A 22,896-nucleotide genomic window follows, 5' to 3' on the forward strand; every position below is an offset into this window, starting at 1 on the left:
AAGGCTTAGGAGTAATCGACGGCAAATATCTCAGCAACCTTCGGTTTGCGATGACATTGTTCTATTCAGCAACAATGCTGACGAGTTACAACAAATGATTGAAGACCTCAACAGAGAGAGTGTAAGAGTGGGGTTGAAGATTAATATGCAGAAGGCAAAGATAATGATGAATAGCCGGGCAAAGGAACAGGAGTTCAGGATCGCCAGTCAGCCTCTAGATTCTGTGAAGGGGTATGTTTACCTAGGTCAATTAATCACAGGGAACCTTGATCATGAGAAGGAAATTCATAGAATAAAAATGGGTTGGATCACATATGGCAGACATTGTCAGCTGCTGACTGGAAGCTTACCATTATCATTGAAAAGGAAGGCGTACAATCAGTGCTGACATATGAGACAGAGACTTGAAGATTCACAAAGAAGCTTGAGACCAAGTGAAGGACCGCGCAAAGAGTGATGGAACGAAGAATGCTAGGCATAACGTTAAGAGACAGAAAGAGAGTGGTTTGGATCAGAGAGCAAACGGGTATAGACGATATTCTAATTGACATGAAGAGAGAAGAATGGAGCTGGGCAGGTCATGTAATGCGCCGGTTAGATAACCGTTGTACCACTAGTGTTACAGAATGGGTACCAAGAGAAGGGAAATGCAGTCGAGGATGGCAGAAGACTAGGTGGAGCGATAAATTAAGGAATTTGCGGGCGCTAGTTGGAGTTAGGTGGCGCAGGACAGGGATAATTAGAGATTGCAGGGAGAGGCCTTCGTCCTGCAGTGGACGTAGAACAGGCTGATGATGATGATGAGAAAAAAAAATATATAAAATTTATGTCTGCTATCTCAAAAAAGACAGAAAAAGCATTTCAGCTTTTTACTGCTGTGCGCGGCTTCTGGGATTTAACCCTTTGAGGGTCGAATTATTTTGAAAAAAACTTTCCTAGGTGGTCAAATTACTTTATTGCAGATCTTGAATGTACAAAATATATAAAGTCAGGAATAAATAGTAAAAAAAAATTAGGAACAGTATTTTGGTGTCGGCATCACTCAGAACTGCAAAATGTTCAATAGTATTTCAGAGTGTGGTACTTGAAACACGGGTCTACGCACAGCGCCTTATCGCAGTCTGCATACCTAAAATGCGTGTCTGTTCTCCTCTTGGAGCGACTATTTGTGTTGGCGCACACATGATATCTTCCCTGCGTGCGGCTGCCTTGGGCAGAGGTCTGAGGCACCCTCTCACATAAGCGCGCTGCCGCAGAGAGCGAGAATACCTCGTGAGCGGTGGTGATAAACAAGCTAAGAGCAGCGCCAATCAAGATAGAAATCAACTTCCGCCGCCCCTGCAAGAGCTTGCCGACAAAGAGAAAAATCACGTTTCGCGCACCTTCATTGCGATCACACGACGGAACCGAAACCGCGAAAGCGCGTTGCCGCTGAGAGCGAGAATACCTCGCGAGCGGCGGTGATAAACAAGCTAAGAGCAGCGCCAATCAAGATAGAAATCAACTTCCACGCCCTGCAAGAGAGTCCTGACAAAGAGAAAAATGACGTTTCGCGCGCCTCTGTTGCGATCACGCGGCGAAACCGAAACCGCAAAAGGGGTGTTGCCGCAGTCTGCGCGATGCGCTGAAGCTAGAAATCGGTTCGGTTTATCTCCCTGAGAAGGTAGCACAAATTTCAAATGCTTCTTGTAAGTCCTAAGAGATGGCAGCACCTCCCAGTGCGCACACATCATCATTATGGTGTGAAATTTTAAACGGAGGGTCGAAACCGTACCCGTACAGCAAAGACCTTGCGGGACAGAAAACCGCCGCTGTACATGTACGGCAAAAACCTTCAAAGGGTTAAAAGCGGAGCATAGATACCGTGGCTGGCCATGGGGTGCCACCATGAGCTGCCTTGCGTTCAATCTTTTGGAGAAGCCAGGAGGGCATTGCTCCTTTGTGCCCGCTTGCCGTCTCCCCTGTGTAGCTTCCAGCTCACTAGTGGAAATAAGAAAGAAGGCAGCTGATGGGTCCAATAACGACATCTAACTTCGCTTTTGCTTGAAGGATTTGAAAAACTTTTGCAGCAGGAAACTAGTGCGGTGGCGTAATTTAATAGTTATGTTCTTCTATGATTAGCTCAAAATGTTTTTCAGGGCCCCTTTAAGCTCTATGAAGACTGGGTTGGGGATTCGTCGCAACTGCGATTGAACCATTAGTGTGTTTTAACCGGGTACATGTGACCAAGGTTTTACTGTACTAAAGAATTCTTCGTAATCAGTGGATTGCAGCATCTCATGGACATCTTTGCTAGGGCTGCTAGGCTGTCCGAGTTTGCTTGTTAAGACAAATGGCCTTTTGTTTGTATGATAATGCCTGTTCTGTTTTCTCTGCAGGCACTTCTTCTACATATTAGGAGCATGGAGGAGAAAGGAGGTGCTGTGCTGATATTTCTGCCTGGCTGGAATTTGATTTTTGCCCTAATGAAGCACCTGCAGCAGCACCCCACCTTTGGTAGTTCTCAGTACCAAATTTTGCCACTGCATTCACAGATTCCCCGTGAAGACCAGCATAAAGTCTTTAGGCCCGTGCCTGATAATGTGACAAAGGTATGTGCTTTGTAGGCATTTTATTCTCTCCTAACACTACATCAAAATCTTAATGGATTGAAGTATGACAGGAGTAGCCTCAAGATGAAAAATGTTTTTGACAGTGTTGTTAGTTTTCTATGATAGATACTAAAAATGGTATTATGCTTTAATTTTTTCAGTAAAATTTGAATTCAGTTATGTGGCATCATGTTTTGTGGTTTCTGTGCTCTCATAAGTGTGGCTGAAAAAAGCTTGTTTGGTTTTCTCTGCGAGCTTGATGATAAGCCAATCGTGAGTGAGGTGTTGGTGATGTTTATTACAATAGGTTGCTGTTCAAGCAGTGCGATGCTGTTAGCATTATGTTAGCTTAGCTAGTCTTGCCAAAAATGGAGGTAGATGAAAAGACACCTGCATGCAAAGCATTTAGCACATGGCTCTCTTCATGAGCCAAGTCTCTCCTATGCTCACACAGGAGCCTGGCGCTTCAGTGTGCTATTATTGCATGCCAATGAAGGCACCAACTCCTAGTGTAGGCTCCTGTTTGTGTCCCTCTATGCCAGCCATTTCAAAGCAGTTGCCAGCCATTTATTTTCTACTGGCAGTTCATTGACAAATTTAAGCTCGTGACCTCATGAGAATAGTGCATTAGTGACCTTTATTACATGGTCTACAGCATACATAGAAAATATAACTTCACTTATGTGTTCCTTTAAAGGGGCCCTGAAACACTTTTTGAACATAGTAAAAAAAATGCCTATCTGTTCATGAGGCTTCTGTAAACATGTGAGCCAAAAATTATTGCACTGCATGCAGCAGGGAATTTACAATCTCATGTCAAAAGCAGGGAATGGTCTCTTGCTCTTGCATTTGCAGTGTCGTTGTTGAAAGCAGTTGGCCCTCCAACGCTATCGGCTGATTTTGATTGCGAGAACATTCTTGGTAATACATAGTTTGTAATTTTTAGTTCAATAAGTGAAAAATGTATATCTCTCTGACTCAAAAAGACAGAAAAATCATTTCATCTTTTGCACTGCACGTAGCTGAGTCTGCTGTGCATGGCCTCTTAGAAGGCAGCGGCACGCCGTGTAGTGTAGCCTACCACAGCTGCCATGGGGTGCTGCGATGAGCCCTTTAAGCGGGGCTTTGCCTTCTTCGCTACTTTACTGTGTAGCTTCCAGAAAGCTAGTGGATACAAAAAGAGAGAAAGTAGGGTATCGGTCTGATAACTTTCTTTTTAGTTGAAGGATTTGAAAAATGTTTCTGCCATGAGTCGTGGGACGACATACTTCAAAAGTGAGGCAATTAAATTTCTGCTCCCAGGACTTCCAGACAGATGATTTTTCAAAGTGTCTTTGCTGCTGTCTGGCGACACTTTGCACTCAGGGAGACCAACTTAGGAATACATAGGTTAAATAGAAAAAAGTGGGACACATTGCCTATTTGACCTCTTGTTGCTCAAATTCTACCAATAAGTTCCTTGTACAGTAAAACCTTGTTGATATGAAGTTGGGAACTGGCCAAAAAAAGAAAAGTGTTAATTCTCACTCAAACACACATGCAGACAAGCTTTATTTGCGAGCAGGCAGCAAAAAATCTGTGATTTTCACTTGCCGCGGTGGCAGCCTTGCAGCGATGACGGCATCCACAAACTCTGCAAGGCTGTGAGCCAGTTGTTCCATGAGGCCCCACTTCTCTGCGATCGCCCTCATGACGATTAATGCACTAGCCACGTCGGATACGGAAGGGCCATCATCCATGTCGTCATACACAACAGTGACGTGGAAGTGCTAGAAGCCATGGGAGCAGGAAACACGTCATGGCTATCATGACTGATAATTGGGACTCCACGGGGAACGTAAATAAGTCCAAACTATCGAATGTCCGAAAAAACTAATGTACCTAAAAAAAGATGTTTTAAGGCTTCTGTGCAAGGAAGTGGTCAATTCATTGCTGCATGCACATCTGCTTATGTGCAACCAAGTCCACCTTTATTTCTGCCAGTTTTGTGTTGTCTTTGTACGCCTATGCAAGGACTGCAAAGGTTCGAGTCAAATCCACATGTGAAGGCTCCGGAGCACACGGCATACGATAGTTAGAGGGACTGTTTAACGGTGGGAGAACTTGCTCAATTGTTTCGTCATTGTTCACTTTGGCACATGACGACACCGTGCTGTTGGCGTTTGCAAAGTCTTCAAATGTAGTGGCAGCAGGAATCGGCACTGCAGCCTAGCAGGTCATCAATGATGACCGCATTTCAGCTTGTTGTGGTAGGTGGCAGCTGAGGCTCTTCAGTTGCAGAGTCGGGCTCATTCGGACTGCGACTCAAGACTCATTCGGAGTCAGACTGCGAGGGCACCGTTGGTGCCATTTGATGCGAACTGTTCATAACTTCGTGAGAAAGACTTCTTGGAGTCAGCAGAGCGCTGTCTGGAACGCATATTAAACAAGCAAGCACAGAAAAGCAGAACACTAGGTTTCGATTCAGAAAAAGTGCATGGCACCACAAATGAAAAGGTGCAGGTGGTGCCAGTTATGAGGTACGTTCAATTTGCCTGCACCACCTGAACCGGTTCACGAGGTGTGGCACCGTGCCATTGTTTTCAGCGGTGCAGCAGTGACACCCGCGGAACCACACCGTTCGTTTCAAAAGGTGCAGGAAAGGTGCAGGGCTGGATCATGATTTTGCTGCACCCACTCCACTGTCAGTGCCAACTTGGTGCAGGTGTACAGGTGCAATGCAGCACACGGGCGTGAGCGCCTTTAACCCTTTCGCTGTCGGACCTTTCTGGCCGTGACGCACCCCCAGTGTCGGCTTGGTTTCAGGGAACGAGCATAACAGGGAATGAACATAGCAATTTATTTTTGATTATGATTGGTACACAAATAACGTAGTCAATGCTATATGCACATTTCAGTGTTCTGCAGCTGCTGTTAGTAAACATCATCATCATGATCAGCCTGACTATAAAATCCGTTCAACATCCGAATCTGACGATGCAGAACCCTCTTCCTCGCATGCGACTCTGTCCGAGTCCGAATCCGAGCTCGGCTCGTATTCTAAATCGGAATTGAGCCACCGCACCAAGGAGCAGACGAATGTCCCGCGCGCTCAGCCATCCGAAAGTAACCGCGCGCTGGGAGGATGCGCTTTCAGTCGCCCGCACAACGGAGAGAAATGAGACGTTGCGTGATCAAGAAGACAGAGGGAGATGGAAAAAGGCTAAACAAAGTTCGAAGGGCTTTACGTTTACTGCTGCAAGTCGGAAGCGAGGGTTTGGCGAGAGAGCGAAAGCAGCAAACGAGTCACACTTTTCGGAGAGGCAATGGCACGTGCGCCTGAACTTGACGCGGCGTAGCAGACACACCAACAGAAGAAAAATAAAAACCTTCAAACCAGCGGAGATGGCAGAACAACCCTTGAACCCATAACAACATGCGCGCGACGAATGATCCAGCGAACGCGGAGCCACCGCGCCACTCAGCAAAGAGAAAGTGGGGAGTGGCAGTCGCACCGTACTCTTCAATACATGGGTTAACACAGGTCGGGGAGAATATACGAACTTGTAGAAAGAGTCAACCGATGGCATGGCCAATTCAGGAGCGCCAGCTTTGCGCTCAGGCGCGAAATTTTGAACGCACGATAGAGAACGTACCGGTACGTCAGTGACACCGTGGTGGGAAAGCGCGATGACATACTGGTACGTCCGTGACAGCGAAAGGGTTAAAACTCCGCTTGCACACATCTGATGTGTTTACGCAAGTGTCGTATGTATTTACGCCTCACAAGCCGATCATACCTGTAGTTCAGGACCTCTTCGTGCACTTTAGTCGGACAAAACGCCTGTTCCGTGTCTGCACTTGGGCATTTGTTTTGAGTGTCGTGCTGTGCCTGCACTGCAGAAATTGAGCTGCACAATTTCTGAACTTCTCGTGAACCATCGTGAACTGGTTCATAGTGGTGCAGGCGAATTGAATGGCCCTATGGTGTGTTGGGCTGCATCCACTCACTGCAAGGTTCAAGGGTTCACGGCACCATGGTGCCACATTGCCTTTCACCCCGTTCAGTTGAGCACGGGGGTGCAGGGTGCACCGCTGCACCTCAGGGAATCGAAGGCCTAGGTGCAGTGCACTGTTAATAGGTGCAGAAAGTACAGAGAAACTTGGCTGAATCGAATAAACCTACTGTCTGGAAGGCAAATTCAACAAACAAGAGCGGGCCATGCGGGGTGGTGCCGGAATGGACGGGATGATCACAATGTTAATGCGACCTCACGATTAAGACAAAGCTTCCAAGATTGGCATTTGCAGTTAAATTTCTGAGGCACAGTACTGCGACCAAGGCAAGGCACTAGGGATTACCGTCTAGCGTGTAATCTCTGAGGCCATACTTGATGTCTCTTTGAGGTTGCCGGAGGAGATAATGGTGGCAGAGTTGGCGTATGCTACCGCCACGGACGGTGTCCGGATAACCGAATGTAGAGCTGGTGGCGGTCCGTTATATCGGTCGTCTTTACACATTAACTCTATGAAGCCATTGGCAATGCCGCAAAGCTGTCCGAAATACCGAGGATGTCCGGATAATCGGTGTCCGATTTATCAGTCGGCGACTATATTAGACAGTTTTAGCTTAGCGTATGCTGTACCATGGCATACTCTATAATATAGCGGGTCGTTACTGCGCATGCGCAGAATGCTAAATGACCTATAGCGTATAGTACACACGCTATTTCTCAGATTTAGTGTTAGCGTCTTTGCGTGGTTTGCGTAGTTTGTGGAAAACATGGCGGCGGTCCCTGCTGTCCACTTCGAATTGAATTTGGCGTTGCTTTTGTAATATTCACTTCGTTCATAGCAAATGACTGTGTAAACGGCTTTCGCTTAGTCTCAGGCCACTTTGACGACAGAGTATTGTGGATAACCTTGCACAGTTTTCGAGATTGCTTCTCGTTTCGAATGAGTTGAAGCCTAATGAAAGAAACATTCGAGATGTCAACGCCACTTATCGCTCCAGTCAGGAGATAGCCACGACGGCATATGGCCTCTGAGATCCGAACATCTCGCAGGTCAAGTAAAACAGTAACAAATGTGCGCTGCTTAGCGTACGCTATACTATAGTGTATAGCGTACACTAAACTAAAACTGTCTATTTATGGTGTCCGTGCACAATGGTTTGCACGTTCTTATGCGTCGAAAAATGAAGTAAATAACGTACACTAACCTTTTGGCATGCATTAAGCAACTGCAGCTTAAGTAGTCAGCCAATACATCAGGTTCAATAGCAACAGGGAGGGGGGGGATTCATCGTGACTATATTTAAACTGGAATTACTTATTAAGCGGATACGTAATAGCAAGGTTTTACTGTACATGACATGTCTTTCAAATTAGGCGGGACCATCAACAATCCACACTTTGACTGCCCCCTACTTTAGTCCAGTTTTAAGAACACGCTGCTGAATACGAACGCCACTGGCTCTCTTGCTCGAAGTTCACACACCTCGGTATGTGGTTGGCCTGGTGTAATGGCTTGCTCTGTGAACACATAAATTGCCCCGTGAGCCACCAACCCCGAAGGTGCTGCAGAATTGTAATTGTGACTAGGCTCTTCTGCCAGGTCTCTCGTTAGATATGTGTGCCTGCTCGACCGCGTAAACTGTTTATCTCCCACACTGCGACGGGAGTGCTGCGACCCTTGGCAGTACTTGTGCTTGTGTTAGCCCAGGAGCATGTGTCGATATACTGCTGAGCGACATGTGCGCTGTGAGGCGGCTGCTTAGCCTCTCGTTACATGCGCTTGTCTATAAAGTGTCCATATATCCTGGGCACTGTAGTGGATGTGCGAGTCCCCTGTACTCGCCGTCGTGAAGAGCAGTGCAGTTCCAAGAACACAAATGATGTGCCGTTGCTTGTGGAGGAATAAACAACCTGCTCAAGTGTCATGCATGTGGCCCCAGGCTTCTAATGCAGTTGCAGTCCGTGCATGCAAGGCTGATTATGTCAGTGACCTTAACAGGCCATCTTATGATTAGATAGAAAAGTGTTTTAAGCTTTAGCCGTGTCCCTCCGTATTAAATACACAAATGCATAAATGCGCATGTCATGCAACTGCTGAACTGATTTGAATGAAATTTTTTTTTTTTTTTTGCTTTGAGAAGTCAAATTCTATCGATTGAGGGTTAAAAAATTACAAAAGAAAACCACAAGAAAAAAGTGAAATGGCAAGCTTGCAGTTACGCTGCTCTGCAACAAAAGTGGTCACATAGTTGCAATTTGCTGTTAAAGGGGTCTTGAACCGCCCCTTGGGCTTTGTGAAAAAACACAGTCCGCGGATAGCGTAAGCTGCAATGTACGTTTCAGCCAAAATTTGCAGCCGTGCGCGGTGTGTAGAGCTTGCAAGCAGAATGCGAAATCACCTTTTTCTCCTCGCTTTTTTCGGGCTACTTTATTTTGCAATATAGCAAATTTACATAAACAGCTGCTATTGGCTAACAGCTTACGTCAATCAAGAAGGGTGTTTGGATTAGTGCGCGTCTTCCCACTGTTAATGTGTATATTTATTGAACCAGTTTAATAAGCAGGCAGAAGTAAGTGAAAATCTGCTTTCGAATTTCAATAAAAATTACATACTTCCAGAAGAAGACTACCGTCTTCGCACTTTCGGCTGTGGCCACCTGTGTAGGAATAAGAATTGCATACTTCCAGAAGAAGACTACTGTCTTCGCACTCTCAGCCGTGGTCACCCGCGTAGGAATTAAACTTTGGCCACCCTGCCTATTATTAGTGTCGTACATGTCAGGTCTTGCTAATTTCCACTAGTTAAAGAAATCTCAACTTGCCTTGAACCACGTGAAACTTAGGTCAGACCACATGCACACTGCATGCACTCGCACCTGGCCGCACCTGGTTACTTTGTATTGAGCTTTTGATAGCGCTTCAAAATGTGCCATTCGGATGTGGCCACTATTCGTCGGTCAAGCTGGTGCAAGGCAAAGCCGGCCCGCACCACGTAGCATGACCACACTGGAACATATGAGCGCGAGCATGCACTCAAGCCCTGTCATGCACAAAGCAAATGCTGTGCATACACACTCACTTGCATGTAGATGCGGTCTGCTACGTAGCGTAGATATCGCGATTGCCGTGGGGTGCTGGGACAAGTCCACTGGCTTAGTGCACTGCGGCTCGCTGAGGACAACCACGTTTGGTGCATCGCAAGGGCCAAAATTGGAAGTAGTGGTGCCTACGTGAAAATCCAAAATCAAGTTTTAACTGTGTGCCACGGTGACATTCACTAGGTGGAGCGTTATGGGCATGCCTTGCTCTGCCGTCGCCTTCGTAATGCAAGTCATTGAAAGAGCGCAAGCACCACGACGGGGTGCTTGATTACCAATAACTCTGCTTCTGCTGAACGCATTGAAGTACTTTTTGTGGCAAAGTATTTCTGAAATAGCGTATTTTAACTTTAAATGCATTTCTTGATTTCATTAAAAGTGGTTATGGGCCCCATTAAAGTGCATCTTTTGGAGTAAACTTATTTATAAGACAGCACCTTTGTTAATTTGCTTTACATTCTTATGGATTTACAGTTAAACTTTGATATATGAAGTACAGTAGAACCATGATTCATAAGTTTTGGAAAAGGTATGCAACAAAAAAACTTACTAGCCAGGAAACCGTACGATCAGAAGTCAGTAACTCTGAAGTATCACCGATTAAAAGCATGCAGTACACTTACTACATCACACGTGGTGTGAAACAAATGGGTGAAGATGCTTATCGCAATGGGGCTGGCAGCGATAGCTGTGAATGACTATGTGTGACAACCTGTCAGGTGATTTGTTGGTACCAAAACGGGAAACCAAGTGCGTGGTGGCATTTTCATGTGACATGGGTGGGCAAGTACTGCGGGGAAGCTGCTGTTGCTGGCACCTACTTCTCTCTATCGCGTGTGCCTCATGCCTTTTTTTGTTCACACGGGATATAGCGGCAGGAAAATGTATCATGCGATCGCAGTTCGGTGATATATTGAACGTTGGTGCCGAAAGGTTGTCATCCGGGAATGTATTGGGTCGTTCGTGTTTTCAATCACAACTGTTGAAATCATAGGAGGTGGGATCGTATCAATGAGGTTCTACAGTAAACAAAAAATTTGCTTCTTCATGCTTTATTTCAATAGAGCATCCTCCTTTTATAACAAAATGGAAAATGGGATCCCACACAGTATCGGTTATATAATGGTGCTAGAGACGGGCTTTTACACTCGATCCACGCACCTCTTTTTGGCCTCTCTTTTTTCCCTGTTTGTCAAGGACACAAGAAAGTTACCATCCCTAGTGAAACTCTCCGTCCACTTCCCTCCCCCATTATGAAGGAAATTTAAAAAGGTGCACCATCCGTTATCAATCCTTGAGGAAGGAGCCAAGTCTGCTCCAAAGCTTAAGTTTTAATAAATCTACTAGTATTTGGTTGGAGATGCTCCTGAATAGTTAATGATTCCAACCAGACTGGTAATTCTGTCAAAATGTTTAGTTTTCAGGATGCTTATGGCGAGCACACAAATGCAGGCTTGCAACCAGCTCCTTGACTTGTCCTGTAGTTTGGATGTGGCAGGCAGCTGCTAGATTGACTAGGCTAGAGCAGTAGTATCTTTTTCTTAGTTTTGGTATTTTGGAGATGCTGACAACCAATAAAAACAAGGACAGCAGTTTTTGCTTGTCATGGTGGCTCAGTTTGTATGTCATCACCATGCAGGCGGTGTCCGAAAAAACAAATGTGAAGCATCCGAAATTTGGTTGTTATTATACATCTAACCTCTGTCGTCATACATATAAGCACTTGCCATCAGTCAAGTGGCGCTGCTACAAATATGTCTGAACAGCACATTGGAAATTTTTCCGTCCAACAAACCACATGGTGACTGTACTAGCATAGAAGCCCGTTACGTTTTTCGAAGGACTACATGTAGAATTGCTTGACAAGGTAGTTCAGTGCACCAAGGGTCATGGGGCAGTATTCTTAGGCCATCAATTTCAGAGATTGTTTCACTTTTGCAAGGATTGGTGCTGGACATACCGAAGTATACGGATGACTGTGCTCTTAGCACTATGCAAAGATAATGAGCTTGGCACAGCAGCAGAAATGCTGTCGGTCATATGCTCAGATGCTTCCGCCTCAAGAGTTTCGGGAAAGTTGAAGCTATCTCCGAAAGTGATTGCTGGAGAATACCGCCCATGATCTCTAGCCCTCTAATTATGTGCAGGATCTCGGTCACCACCGCTACACTGAACAAAGCTGCGGACATTTAGGGATTCAATAACCGTTGCTAAAGCGGGCACATGAGTGGGCTCATTATTGTCCCGGCTATCGCCTACTGACATTCTGTCAGTGACTTCGTTTTCCACAGTATAGGACAGCTGTATGTCTGCTTCTCTGTTTAAGTAGTCGGTGAAGCCTAGCCGACCTAGTTTATCGCTCCTGTCGCCATCTTTGTACACTAGCGGAAACGTGCACGTGGCCGAGATTTTTCATGTGGTCATAAATTGTATGCACACAACGCACCTGCAGTGGAAAAAACTTGACACATGCGACACAGCTGGTACTTACATGGAAGAAACCAGAAATGGAAAAGCAAATTATGATGATGCTCTTTGCAGTGAGTGGAAACACATAAAATGAACGTTCACTGCTACATAACATAGGCACTTTGCACAGCTGTATGCATTATTAGCGCACAAATCGCGGAATTGCTCCTGCAACGTCTGTCTTGTATTCAATCACTAAGGCCATGCATTAATGTATTGCAAGCGCCAGAAGCAGTTAACATTATTACTAGGTAGAAGCAATTGCAGGAGCCGAAAACTTGTCATGTCTGCCATATTTCTGACACTGCCTCTGAGATCTGCGAAGTCTCCAATGTGTCGCAGTATGAAGATAATCCATCCAAATTGTCTGGATGGATTATCTGCAGGTTCTTCAAGTTATGCGGTACAATTCGCACTGCAAAATACGGGATGCACAAATTCTACGAATTGGCTGAATTTTTTAGTAAACTGAGATTGAATTATCGAGGTTTTACTGTATGAAACTGCCAAAGATTTGTTGGGAAAACAATTCAGAAGCACAACTAGAAAGCATGAATTTTTTACTGATACTATGTGGAGTAGCCTAGTGGCCACATCGTTTTTGTTCTGGGGGCTAGATGATGACAGACAAGGGTGCAACATTGGCAGATGTGCTATCATAAACATTGCATGCTTATGCATTGTTTTCTAATGTTACATGTGATTTTTTATTTTGCAGGTGATTCTTTCGACAAACATTGCTGAGACAAGTATTACCATTAATGATGTAGTGTTCGTCATAGACTCGTGCAAGTAAGTTTGCCAAAAGTATGCCTTGTGTATAGCCTGTGCCACATAAAATTGTGCTGAAGACACGTGCGACTGGTGGTTTCAAATGACCTGGTCAGCAGGGGAGTTCTGACGTTCACACATGTTGCATCACTCGAGATGCTTTCCGGGTTGGCTAGAACCTGTTGCCAATGGCACATGGCATGAGCCAAAGAAACTTCTGTCAATCCAATACTGACCAAGGCACTTGGCACATGAAGTGTGCCATATCTGTGCATCTGCCAAAATCTGCCTTAGGAGATTTTGCGCCCAGTGTAACGCCAAAGCCTATGCAAAAGCCCATTTAATTCTACAGGCTTTCAGAGGCCAAGTGACCTTTGAAAGCTTACATGAGACTGATAGGACACTGACAGTAAAAGCTTGTTGGTACTTCATGAAATCAGGATGTCCGAATAATAAAATGGATAAAAAAAGACACTTAAGAATTGTATATATTTAATATAAGTACTCATTTACTTGTATATTGTGCAAACTGCGTGCACAAGGGTTTTTTCTTGGGCTGTGCGAATACAAAATAGTAGATTTGGAATCTAATATCAATATTAGAAAATGTTTCACAAAATTAATGCTTACAAACTTTGGGCTAGAAAGTACGGTGCTGCACATGCTCTGGAGTCTCCTAGTATTGTGTAACAATGTAGTAAGCTATCAGTAGCTTGGGCATATAGAAATCAAGATATATAGTACGATCTATTCTTATTATAGGAAACCCCAAGTTAATATGCCAGCACTGATTCCTGCTCAGTTCGAGTATATAAAGCTCTGGAAAATATGTTTTTTATCAGTAGAATTGCTGTTGAATAGAATCAAGCGCTTTTTTTTTCCCTCTTGAACTAATGAATTCGTAACGTTCTGTTCTATTGATTACCAATGAGGTAGTTCTGTTTACTATTGGACCTTCGTTTTGTGGCAGTCTTTTATTTATTGCATAGAATGTTTTGCTTTCCAGTTTTTCCCCAAAGTAGAGAAGGGCTATCCCAACTTTACGGCAGGTGGGCTATCGTAAGGCCAGTCATGCAATAGATAACTGCTTTGTGCGTAGCTGGCACCAACGGTAAAGAACAGGAGCCATCCGAGCCATTTCATTGTCATGTTCGGCGGGATTTGCCATCTGTCAAAGATTCTAAAACTTCGAGGGTCACGGAAAGTTCACGCAACATGTACTTCTAGTTAGTTCTTTCACATGTACAGATGGTGCAGCATATGAAATTTGTTAGGAAAATCTGCAAAAAACTGCTGTAGAACATTGAATCTTTCAACTGCTTTTACAGGGCAGCAACATAATTCATGTGTGAGTGTGCAGCATTGTAAAACTGAGTATCCCTTCTAGTTGTTTCATCATGCATGAGCCAGCCAGCAATGGTGGTGTCAGCTCTGTAGTCGGGACGCCGACACCATAGTTTCGGCATTCAGGGTAGCAGTTTGTCAAACTTTCCACAATAGTCTATGTAATGGGTGAGGCGTTGGCCATATACTGCTTTACACTCTGTGTCTGAACATCGAGAGCTTTTCCCAATTTATATGTATGGCGCCATGACAGGCCCCAAATTCTGTCTGCGTTTCCATTAGATTGAACTATGATAGATAGATCAAATCAAATCAAGTCAGATCAAATCTTTATTTCCACCATGATATATCGGGATTGCACTGTATCTAGTGAACACTAGACCGTGGAGCACACCAGTCTTCTGTTCCTTCTGAAGGGGATCTATGACGGCAGGAAGTAATGCAAAACGGAAGGGCTAGAGTTAAAATTGCGTTGACTTACCTCTGTGCTGGAGTATTCTTCTAGTAGGTAGCTCCAAATTTCAGATAAGCAGCTCCAGAAATGTAATTTCCCCTATTAACCTGCTTCAGAATACTCTGCTCCAAAACCAAGATTTTTCTGTTCCAAAATCTGCTCCAAAAGCTGTTGCAGCTGTCCCACCCCTTAATATACAGTAAAATTTTTGTTTATATAACTTCAGAGCAGATAGCACAAGGCCTGACCTGGTGTTGCCACTGGCTTCAGCAGAGTTGCCGCCAATGTTTTGCTGGTACCGTATATACTCATGTATAAGCTAAATTTTTTTTCATAAAATTTTCGCAGGTGCGTTATATGCAGAAATCAGACTTATTAACACAGTGTAATGCCACTGTGACTACTGTGTCAGATAATTAAAAAACTGGTGACAGATATGAACATTTTATTTCACTATTTATCGCCGCTTTCAAACGAATCACTCTTGGACGAGCTCAGCTCATCGGCACTCGCCACTGTCTGATGAGCTCGCCTCAACGGTGCGCTCCCGAAGCTCGTCATCCTCTCTGCTGTCCGTGGCGTTTCATATCCCCGTGTGTCTAAAGCTCTGTGTCCACTGACGTGGAATGCCGCGCGTCCAGAATCCAACCGCACACTTGCTGCAGAGACGCTCACTTCAGTTGCCCTGTCGGAGTTGTTTCGTGGCTGCCCGCAGCCATCCACTCGGCGTAGCACCGCCAACATTCAGTCTTGAATGGCTGGTTTATGCAAAAATCGAGCAGTTGCAGCACGCTTGTCAAGCCACCAGGAATCGCAATGTAAAGTTTGGAGTCGGGCATGAATTAGATGGCAGCTGGCCCATGCCGTCGTCCAACTCATTGTTGTTGAAGTGAGAGACTTGTTCTCATCGAAAACGAAGAATATGAGTTTATTTACAGTATCTACATAAGGACGTTGCAGTTCATCAGTCTAGCATGACTGCGAGAGAAAAGCCCACTGGGGAGCCGCGCAACAGCTCCTTAAATACACTCTGTCCTCCCTAGATCCCTAGGTGAGAGCAAACGTTCAACCAGAGTCATCGTAGCCGAGCCGCCTTTGAGGGGGAGGGCTTACACACACACTTCCGCACAGGTTTCACTGCCTCCACCGAGGCGAGACGGTCTTCGCAGAACTGGGTCTTGCCCTAAGGAGGCGCCTCTTAATCCCCGAGCTAACCGCCGCAGAGTGGCCGCCGTGGTTCTCCATTGTCTTGCGTCTTGAAAAGCGCATGGGACGGTGCCGCCAAATACATTCCCTCAGGAGCTCTCCCGCTCCCAACAGACTAGGTCAGTGATGGCAAGTTCACTAACAAAGCCTGCTTCGCTGACCTCGTCCCGGTAATCCGGCGACTAAGAGTTGCTGACTCGGCGTATTGTCCTCCTCACACAGTCAGTCGCCGCAGCAGACATCGTGACGCCAAGAGGCTGCGGAATGACGCCTTGTCGTCCTTTCAAAGCAAGTCTCCACAGTAGACCTAGTGGCGCCGTTCGGCTGGAGACTGACGGTCGGTTCCTAAAAAATGCCAATCCCGCTGCTGCAGCTGGCTGGGAAAACTTTGCATGTCGGCACCTGTGCAGGCCATTCCTAACAACAGCCAAGTCCGTTCGGCAGTCGGCCAGTTGAGCCTTCACTTGGTCTGTTAGGTTGACACGTGGCAATGATGATAATGGTATGCGGCGAGTGGTAAAAACTAACTGGCGTCACCTTGTAGCACTTTTTGGGACTAGGCGTGTTTTTGGAGAGTTTTTTTTTTCTTCAAATTTTTGCATCCGAAAAGTGGGGGGGGGGGGGGCTACAGGCTAAAGATGGGGGGCGGATTATACATGAGTATATATGGTACCTTGTTTCTAGACATACCAGCCCAAGAGAATTTATAAAAGTGGAATATTAAAATACTTTGGTGTTCCTTTAAGCAAAGTTTGCCTTTTGGATCTTCTAGACCCACTGATTGCAGATCTGTGGTGGTTGCTGTTTAGTTTAAGTGCCACGTGATGTTGCAGCCATATTGCTTTTCATCTCAAGTTCTTTGTGCATAGATTTTCCCTTATTTGGGGGTACGTATGACATGATATATTTACATCTGTTAATTTTTACCTGCTTTGTATTTTATATGCTCAGGGCCAAGATGAAACTGTTCACGTCGCACAATAACATGACCAACTATGCCACAGTGTTTGCTTCTAAAACAAACCTGGAGCAACGTCGAGGCCGAGCAGGACGGGTTCGACCAGGCTTCTGCTTCCACCTCTGCAGCAGGGCACGTTATGAAAAGTATGTTTAATAGAATGCTTAATGGAGTAGCGAGCCTTTCAGTCAAAAGGGAAACTGTTGATTGCTGTACGATCTTTCCTTGCTACTATGGTTTATTTTGGTGGCGGTAGTAGTTTGTTGTATATTTTAGTAGAAGCACACTGCCTTATTTTATTGATATAATTAGTTTTGCAGATTCACTAAATTTGCTTTTATTGTTGTCATGAATAAAAGCAAACTGATACTATTTTGTACGGATGCTACTGCAGTAGAAACCCGTTAATACATATTTAAAGGGATGGTGGAAAAAAAAAATTACCAGCCCGGAAGACATAATCGTGAGAAAGGGTACAAATTGCCACAGCACAACGTCAGAAACAGTGCGAGTGGCTGCCAGTGCAGTTATTAGATGTCTCAGTTCTCGTACTGTGACCAGAAACTGCACTTGCGTGCATGGGTAAATAAGGAACCCATACAGTGTTCCGTGACAGTGGCCCCTACCATAGTATTTTGTGTTAGCTTCACCGCATAACTCGGTTCCACTGTGCCAAAGCTGACAAAAGAGAACCGGCAATTGTGAAATGCAAATAAGACCCTTGCAGGCCCCAAAGTAAATGTAGCCCTGTACTTCATAGAAGTAGCCTAGTGTGCATGGTTCCCAGTAGTTTTTTATCTATGCGCACTTTTTCTGATGCTTCGCCGACTGCTCTGTACATCCCATTGTTTGTGCAATGCAACTCCCAATATTTGTGCAGCGCTTGGCTTGTGCAACTTTATTTTTGTCGCTTGTTGCAATGGATTAGTAGCTTGTTGCAACAAATTCGTCGCTTGTTGCAGCATGCAAGAGCCAATTTCTTTCTGCATCATCATATTTACGTGGCGGCCACTTTCAAATGCAACATAAGATGCGGGAACATTACAAAATGGCTCTGTATCATATGGGAACATAATACATAGTCAATGGTCAGGAACATGAAAACACGACACAGCAGCCAGGAAAACACAACAGCGAGGAATGTATCAATGGGGTTCCACTGTATTTTGTAACACTTCTACTGCACAAGTGGCCGGTCTTAATTGCAGTGCTGTTTGTCTCGTACGTTTAATACCCATGTAGCACTCGGATGACTATGAAAAACAAGTAATCTTGAACAGCCGGTTTGCCAGTGCATGCTCTGGACTGAATTTGTGCACTGTTTGTGGTATGCTGTTAACCCCTTAACTGTTTCGGACGAGCATAGCTCCTTTTTGCCGAACTGTCCCAAAACCGTTTTGGACGAGTATAGCTCGTCCGCTCGTTTGCGGGCTAGTTGGTGTGTCGCTTCGCTGATGGCAGCACTTGGCAGGTAATTTCTCCTCTTTTCAACTGCCATTTCGCATTTCTTTGGGGGGCAACTCTCGTTTAAAAAAATGGCATGCGGTGGAGGCGACACATGTCTTGCTGGTTTGTCGTCACGGAAAAGAAGCCTTTCGCCGTCATCTAGCTATTTGGATTATAATGATTCAGACACCAAAGTCTACTTCGTTTCTGGAAGTGAAAGCGATAGCTTCGAAATTAGCAATTCATCAGATGAGGAAGACCGCTCAGAAGACACTATTGCCAGTGCGCATCATTGGCGGCGCATTGACACGGATGACATCCCCATGAAGACTTCTCGATTTCCGTTTCTGGGTGTCCGCGGTAAGACGTTGTCAGAATGATAAAACTTTCCAGACTGCGCTCTTGCTCTGTTTTTTATTGCTGATTGCCAGCAGGTAGGTGGCCTTATTTGTCATGAGCAATAATAAACTTTACTATGCTAATTTGACTTAGTATGTGCTTGAAAATTTTTTTCAAAATTGAAAACTTGCTTTTTGGAAGAAAAATATTCAATATCAAATTGTAAAAAAAATAAGCAGTTTGGGCATAGAAATTGTCAAAACAATGAAACGGCTAAGGCTTTAAAGTGTCCCTGAAACGGTTTTGACAAATGTAGTTGCGTAGGGTACAGCTACAATAAAATGTTCGTGCCACAATTTAAGTGAAGTGTCTCATATTAAGAGAGCTATGGACGATTACAAGTTACCCTCCTCCTTTGCCATGCTTTTTCTCCAACTCGTTCGCCGAGTGATTGGGGCTAAGCTCCACCATCACTGGCTCTGCGTCATCATGTGACGTCGTGGTGTCTAGTTCCGGTTGTTTTAGAGCCAGTGCGCAAAGCCTTTCTAACCTCTTCGCTAGCTGCCTGGCTGTCGATCTCCAGCGAAAGCTAATCAAGAAGCGTGCGTTCTCAGTGTTCTGTGGCAGCGTTGAACATATCCGGTATTCAGGTAACCGCAGGCGAGCTGAGTGTTTTAATGGTTGGGTGGAGGCATAAACTAAAGCTCCTCTATATTATTACCTCTTTGATGAAGGGGCTTTAATGTAAATGTGAGTGGGTTGCATGGCACAGCTACCTGGTGACGCAGAGCTTAACTAACCAAACACAGCTAATATCACTGTAACCAAGTGTAAAACATTTTAAAAGATGTGTTCATGATTATGCTCCTGCTGCAAATCAGCAGCAAAGTAGAATATGGTTGGTTACTGCTATATTAGCTCGGTGCTTGTGTGGTTTAGCTCTGTGCCACCAGGTGGCTGCACCATGCAGGCCGTTCACGCTTGTGCCTTCACTCATCCGGTAAAACGCCCAGTCCACTTGCGCTTGCATTTACCCAAATACTGGACAAGCTAAAACTCTCTGTTAGGGTAGTAATCTCCCGGTATCAAATGACTGCCCCAAACACATGGATTTTGGTGCCAATCGAATACTGACAGCCCGATGAGCTGCAGCCACTCCGCTTGAATGTTTCCTGCAGAGACACAATGTCGTAGCTTGACATGTCACCGATCGCTAGATTTGCAGCCCATTACGTAATGAGGGCGAACCATTGTGCTCAAGAAAAGAAAGCTCACGACCAACACTGACCACGTAGCTCGCGTCAACATGGAGAACATTGCAACACAAGCAGGCGTCGCTGTGTGCCGGAAGTGCTTAAGTGTGGTGATAATTTGTTGTTGTGTATTCTCTTTGTTACTTTTTTTTATGCAAACAAATTAACCAACATTCCAACTATTATGATCAGCATTTGTTCACCATAAAGTTTGCAAAGTTATCTATGATGTGAACTGGGTAGCCAATCGGATAGCTTGCCCAACTGATGTCAATTGGGCTAACTTGGTCAATTACATACCTGCCAACCCTCCCGATTCGCCCGGGAGACTTGATTTTTGACTGAACTTTCCGATTGTACGATCACTGTCTTATATCTCCCGAAAAGTGGTCTCTGTTCACGCAATAATGGTTTTTGCGAAACCGGCACCGCAGAATCTACAGCCACATCGTAATCGCCAGCATCACCAACAACGGCCGCACTAGCACCATCAGTATCATTGACTAAGCAGGCGACTACGGTGCCTAGTAAGCCGACCAAAGCCAGAGCCAATGTAGCTCTTGCATTTCAGGCATGCCTTCCTCCATGATGCATCGGTGCATCTTGTTGCTACTGCTTGTGTGTATGATTAGTGTTGGCTAGGCCGTGTGTGTACGGTGCACCGTGTAAAGTTACAATCCTCGCGTGCTGGATGCCATGGCGCTATCAAAGCCCAAGAAAAGGTATTTGCAGAAGTTTTTGCGATCTTATACTTCTGAATTACCGTGCTTTTTGACACCAAGAAAAAGAGAACATTTTGCATTTTGTACAACGTGTGGATGCGACGTCAGCGTGACTCATGGTGGCAAAGGCGACTTGAAACTGCACGTTTCCACGGCGAAGCATCAAAGCTATGTTCGCACCGCTGAGCAGCAAGGCAACATAGTCAACTTTCTCCGGAACAACTGCGATGACAGTGTCATATGTGTGGAGTGCCTACTTACGAAATTCCTCGTCGAACACGACCTTCCCCTTAGTGTCAGCGACCACGTTGGGCCTCTTCTGCGGAAAATGTTTCCGAAATGCGACGAGGCGAAGTGTTTTGGATGTGGACACAACCCTGAAGAATGCGGAGGTGGCGAACCTGAAATTTATTTCACAGGCATCGCTCTCGACTCGTTTCTTTATTCAGAGTTTCCCTCAGCTGCTGCCCTGAGATTCCAATGAATCTGCTGAAGACGCTTTAGATGCTCTCGAAGCTGAGTTTGCCACACTGCAGGTGTACAGTCTTTAAGAGGACATTTTGAATGAAGAAAGGTGGGACGTGCAGTGGCCTGTGGTTGAAAAAATAAAAAGCACTGATGGAAAACATGTTTCACCGAGTTGCTAAGGTGATGTTCAATTTACTCGTGATTCCGCATAGCAAGGCAGAGTGAGAGGATATTTAGCACAGCACGAAAAACTAGGACTGAATTCAATGTGCAACACAACCCTCCAACACCTCTTGCTAGTGAAGGGCCGTCAGTCTGGACCATATTTTAAGGCGGAAGCCTTTATTGGCTCATTGTCAAGGTCATCTGCCATTAGCAGAAACTGTCACAGCTTTCTGGCCTCCTGATTGGTCTCCTCTGTGTCATGACGTCACTGCTGCTAGGCACAGGTGTGCGCCTCCTGATTGGCTCGCGTGCGTGACGTCACTGTCGTCAAGTGCAGGCGTTGGGGTGGTTCGGCGCCGTGCGGTATGACTCATCACATCGGCACGCGTGGCGGCCATGTGTTGACGGCGCGCCCTGACGTCACTGTCGCGAGGCGCGCATGGCGACAGTCTGCTTGGGTGTGGTGTGGCAGCGGCAGTGGCGGCAGTTTACTTTGCGGTATCGTGTGGAAAGGATGCCTCGTCTCGCCAAACCAGTGTCTCCGAACACACAATGTGCAGCAGCTGCTGAACGCAAGCGGCTCAAAAGAGGCTGAGCATTTACGTCACGTGCATCAGGGCGGCGAGGCGTGTCCGACACCACAGAGTCCAGGGACGCGATGGGCCAACGCAAGAGAGGCAATGCGTTTGAAGCGACTCGCTGCATCTCCGGGTACCAAGGCAAATGAAGCTTGGAAGCGCCGTGACCACCATCTTGCCGCGGCAAGCCGAGCAAGTACAAGTCAGTCGAGCAAAGTGGATGATGAGGATGGCCAACTACACCCCTACACCGCCATGGAAGACGCGTCTCCTCCTCTACAATCACGGCGCGATGCACGTCGCTCATCGAGGCATCGCTGTTCCCAGTCGGGTGTGTAAATATGCGCTCACTCCCTTTGCACGGCATGGATGTGACACATGATCCAGTCCTAACGAAATGCAAGATCTGCCTCACAGAGACGTGGTCAAACTCTACTATGGCACCCATTGAGATCAAGGGGTACCACTACATCACCGGCACTCAGCGACCGGGCGACCAAGCCGCAGGAGTGGCGATCTACGCCCATCCAGACGTGCCACTGACACCCATTGAGTTCGACGACATGCACTTCGATGTAGGAGAGGTGTGTGGGGTTCGGCTCGACACAGGCCTCAACATTGTGCGTGTGTACATAGCTCCAAACACTCCACAGGGCAGGACACTCGACTTCGTGCGTCGTGTGATCCCGCGCACTCTCCAACATTGACAAATGGTTGTGGTCGGTGACTTCAATCAAGATGCTAGAGTGAAACACGATTTCATCCAAGCAATGTACACCTCCCTTATGCTCAAGTTGGATACGCTGCCCAGTAAAGCCACTACCAACCATGGGAGTTGTGTAGACCTCGTCTTCAGCACTCGCAGTAGTGTGATTAACCTTGACTAGGTAACTGTGCACTTCATCATCAACATCATCATCATCAGCCTGGTTAGGCCCACTGCAGGGCAAAGGCCTCTCCCATACTTCTCCAACAACCCCGGTCATGTACTAATTGTGGCCATGTCGTCCCTGCAAACTTCTTATCTCATCCGCCCACC

The 22,896-nt window shown here is 45.9% G+C and overlaps 1 protein-coding gene across 3 annotated transcripts in view; it reads left to right on the forward strand.

Annotated features, from left to right (window-relative positions):
• Positions 1-22,896, forward strand: part of mle (dosage compensation regulator mle) — a 126,787-nt gene that overhangs the window by 61,332 nt on the left and 42,559 nt on the right. For all 3 annotated transcript variants that reach the window (XM_050196377.3, XM_050196378.3, XM_050196379.3), the window contains 3 exons: positions 2,379-2,591; positions 12,872-12,945; positions 16,880-17,032. In XM_050196377.3, coding sequence (XP_050052334.1) covers positions 2,379-2,591; positions 12,872-12,945; positions 16,880-17,032 — 440 coding nt within the window. The remainder of the gene's footprint in view (positions 1-2,378; positions 2,592-12,871; positions 12,946-16,879; positions 17,033-22,896) is intronic.

Source organism: Dermacentor andersoni, chromosome 1 (assembly GCF_023375885.2).
Source record: "Dermacentor andersoni chromosome 1, qqDerAnde1_hic_scaffold, whole genome shotgun sequence".
NCBI classification, from domain to species: domain Eukaryota; kingdom Metazoa; phylum Arthropoda; class Arachnida; order Ixodida; family Ixodidae; genus Dermacentor; species Dermacentor andersoni.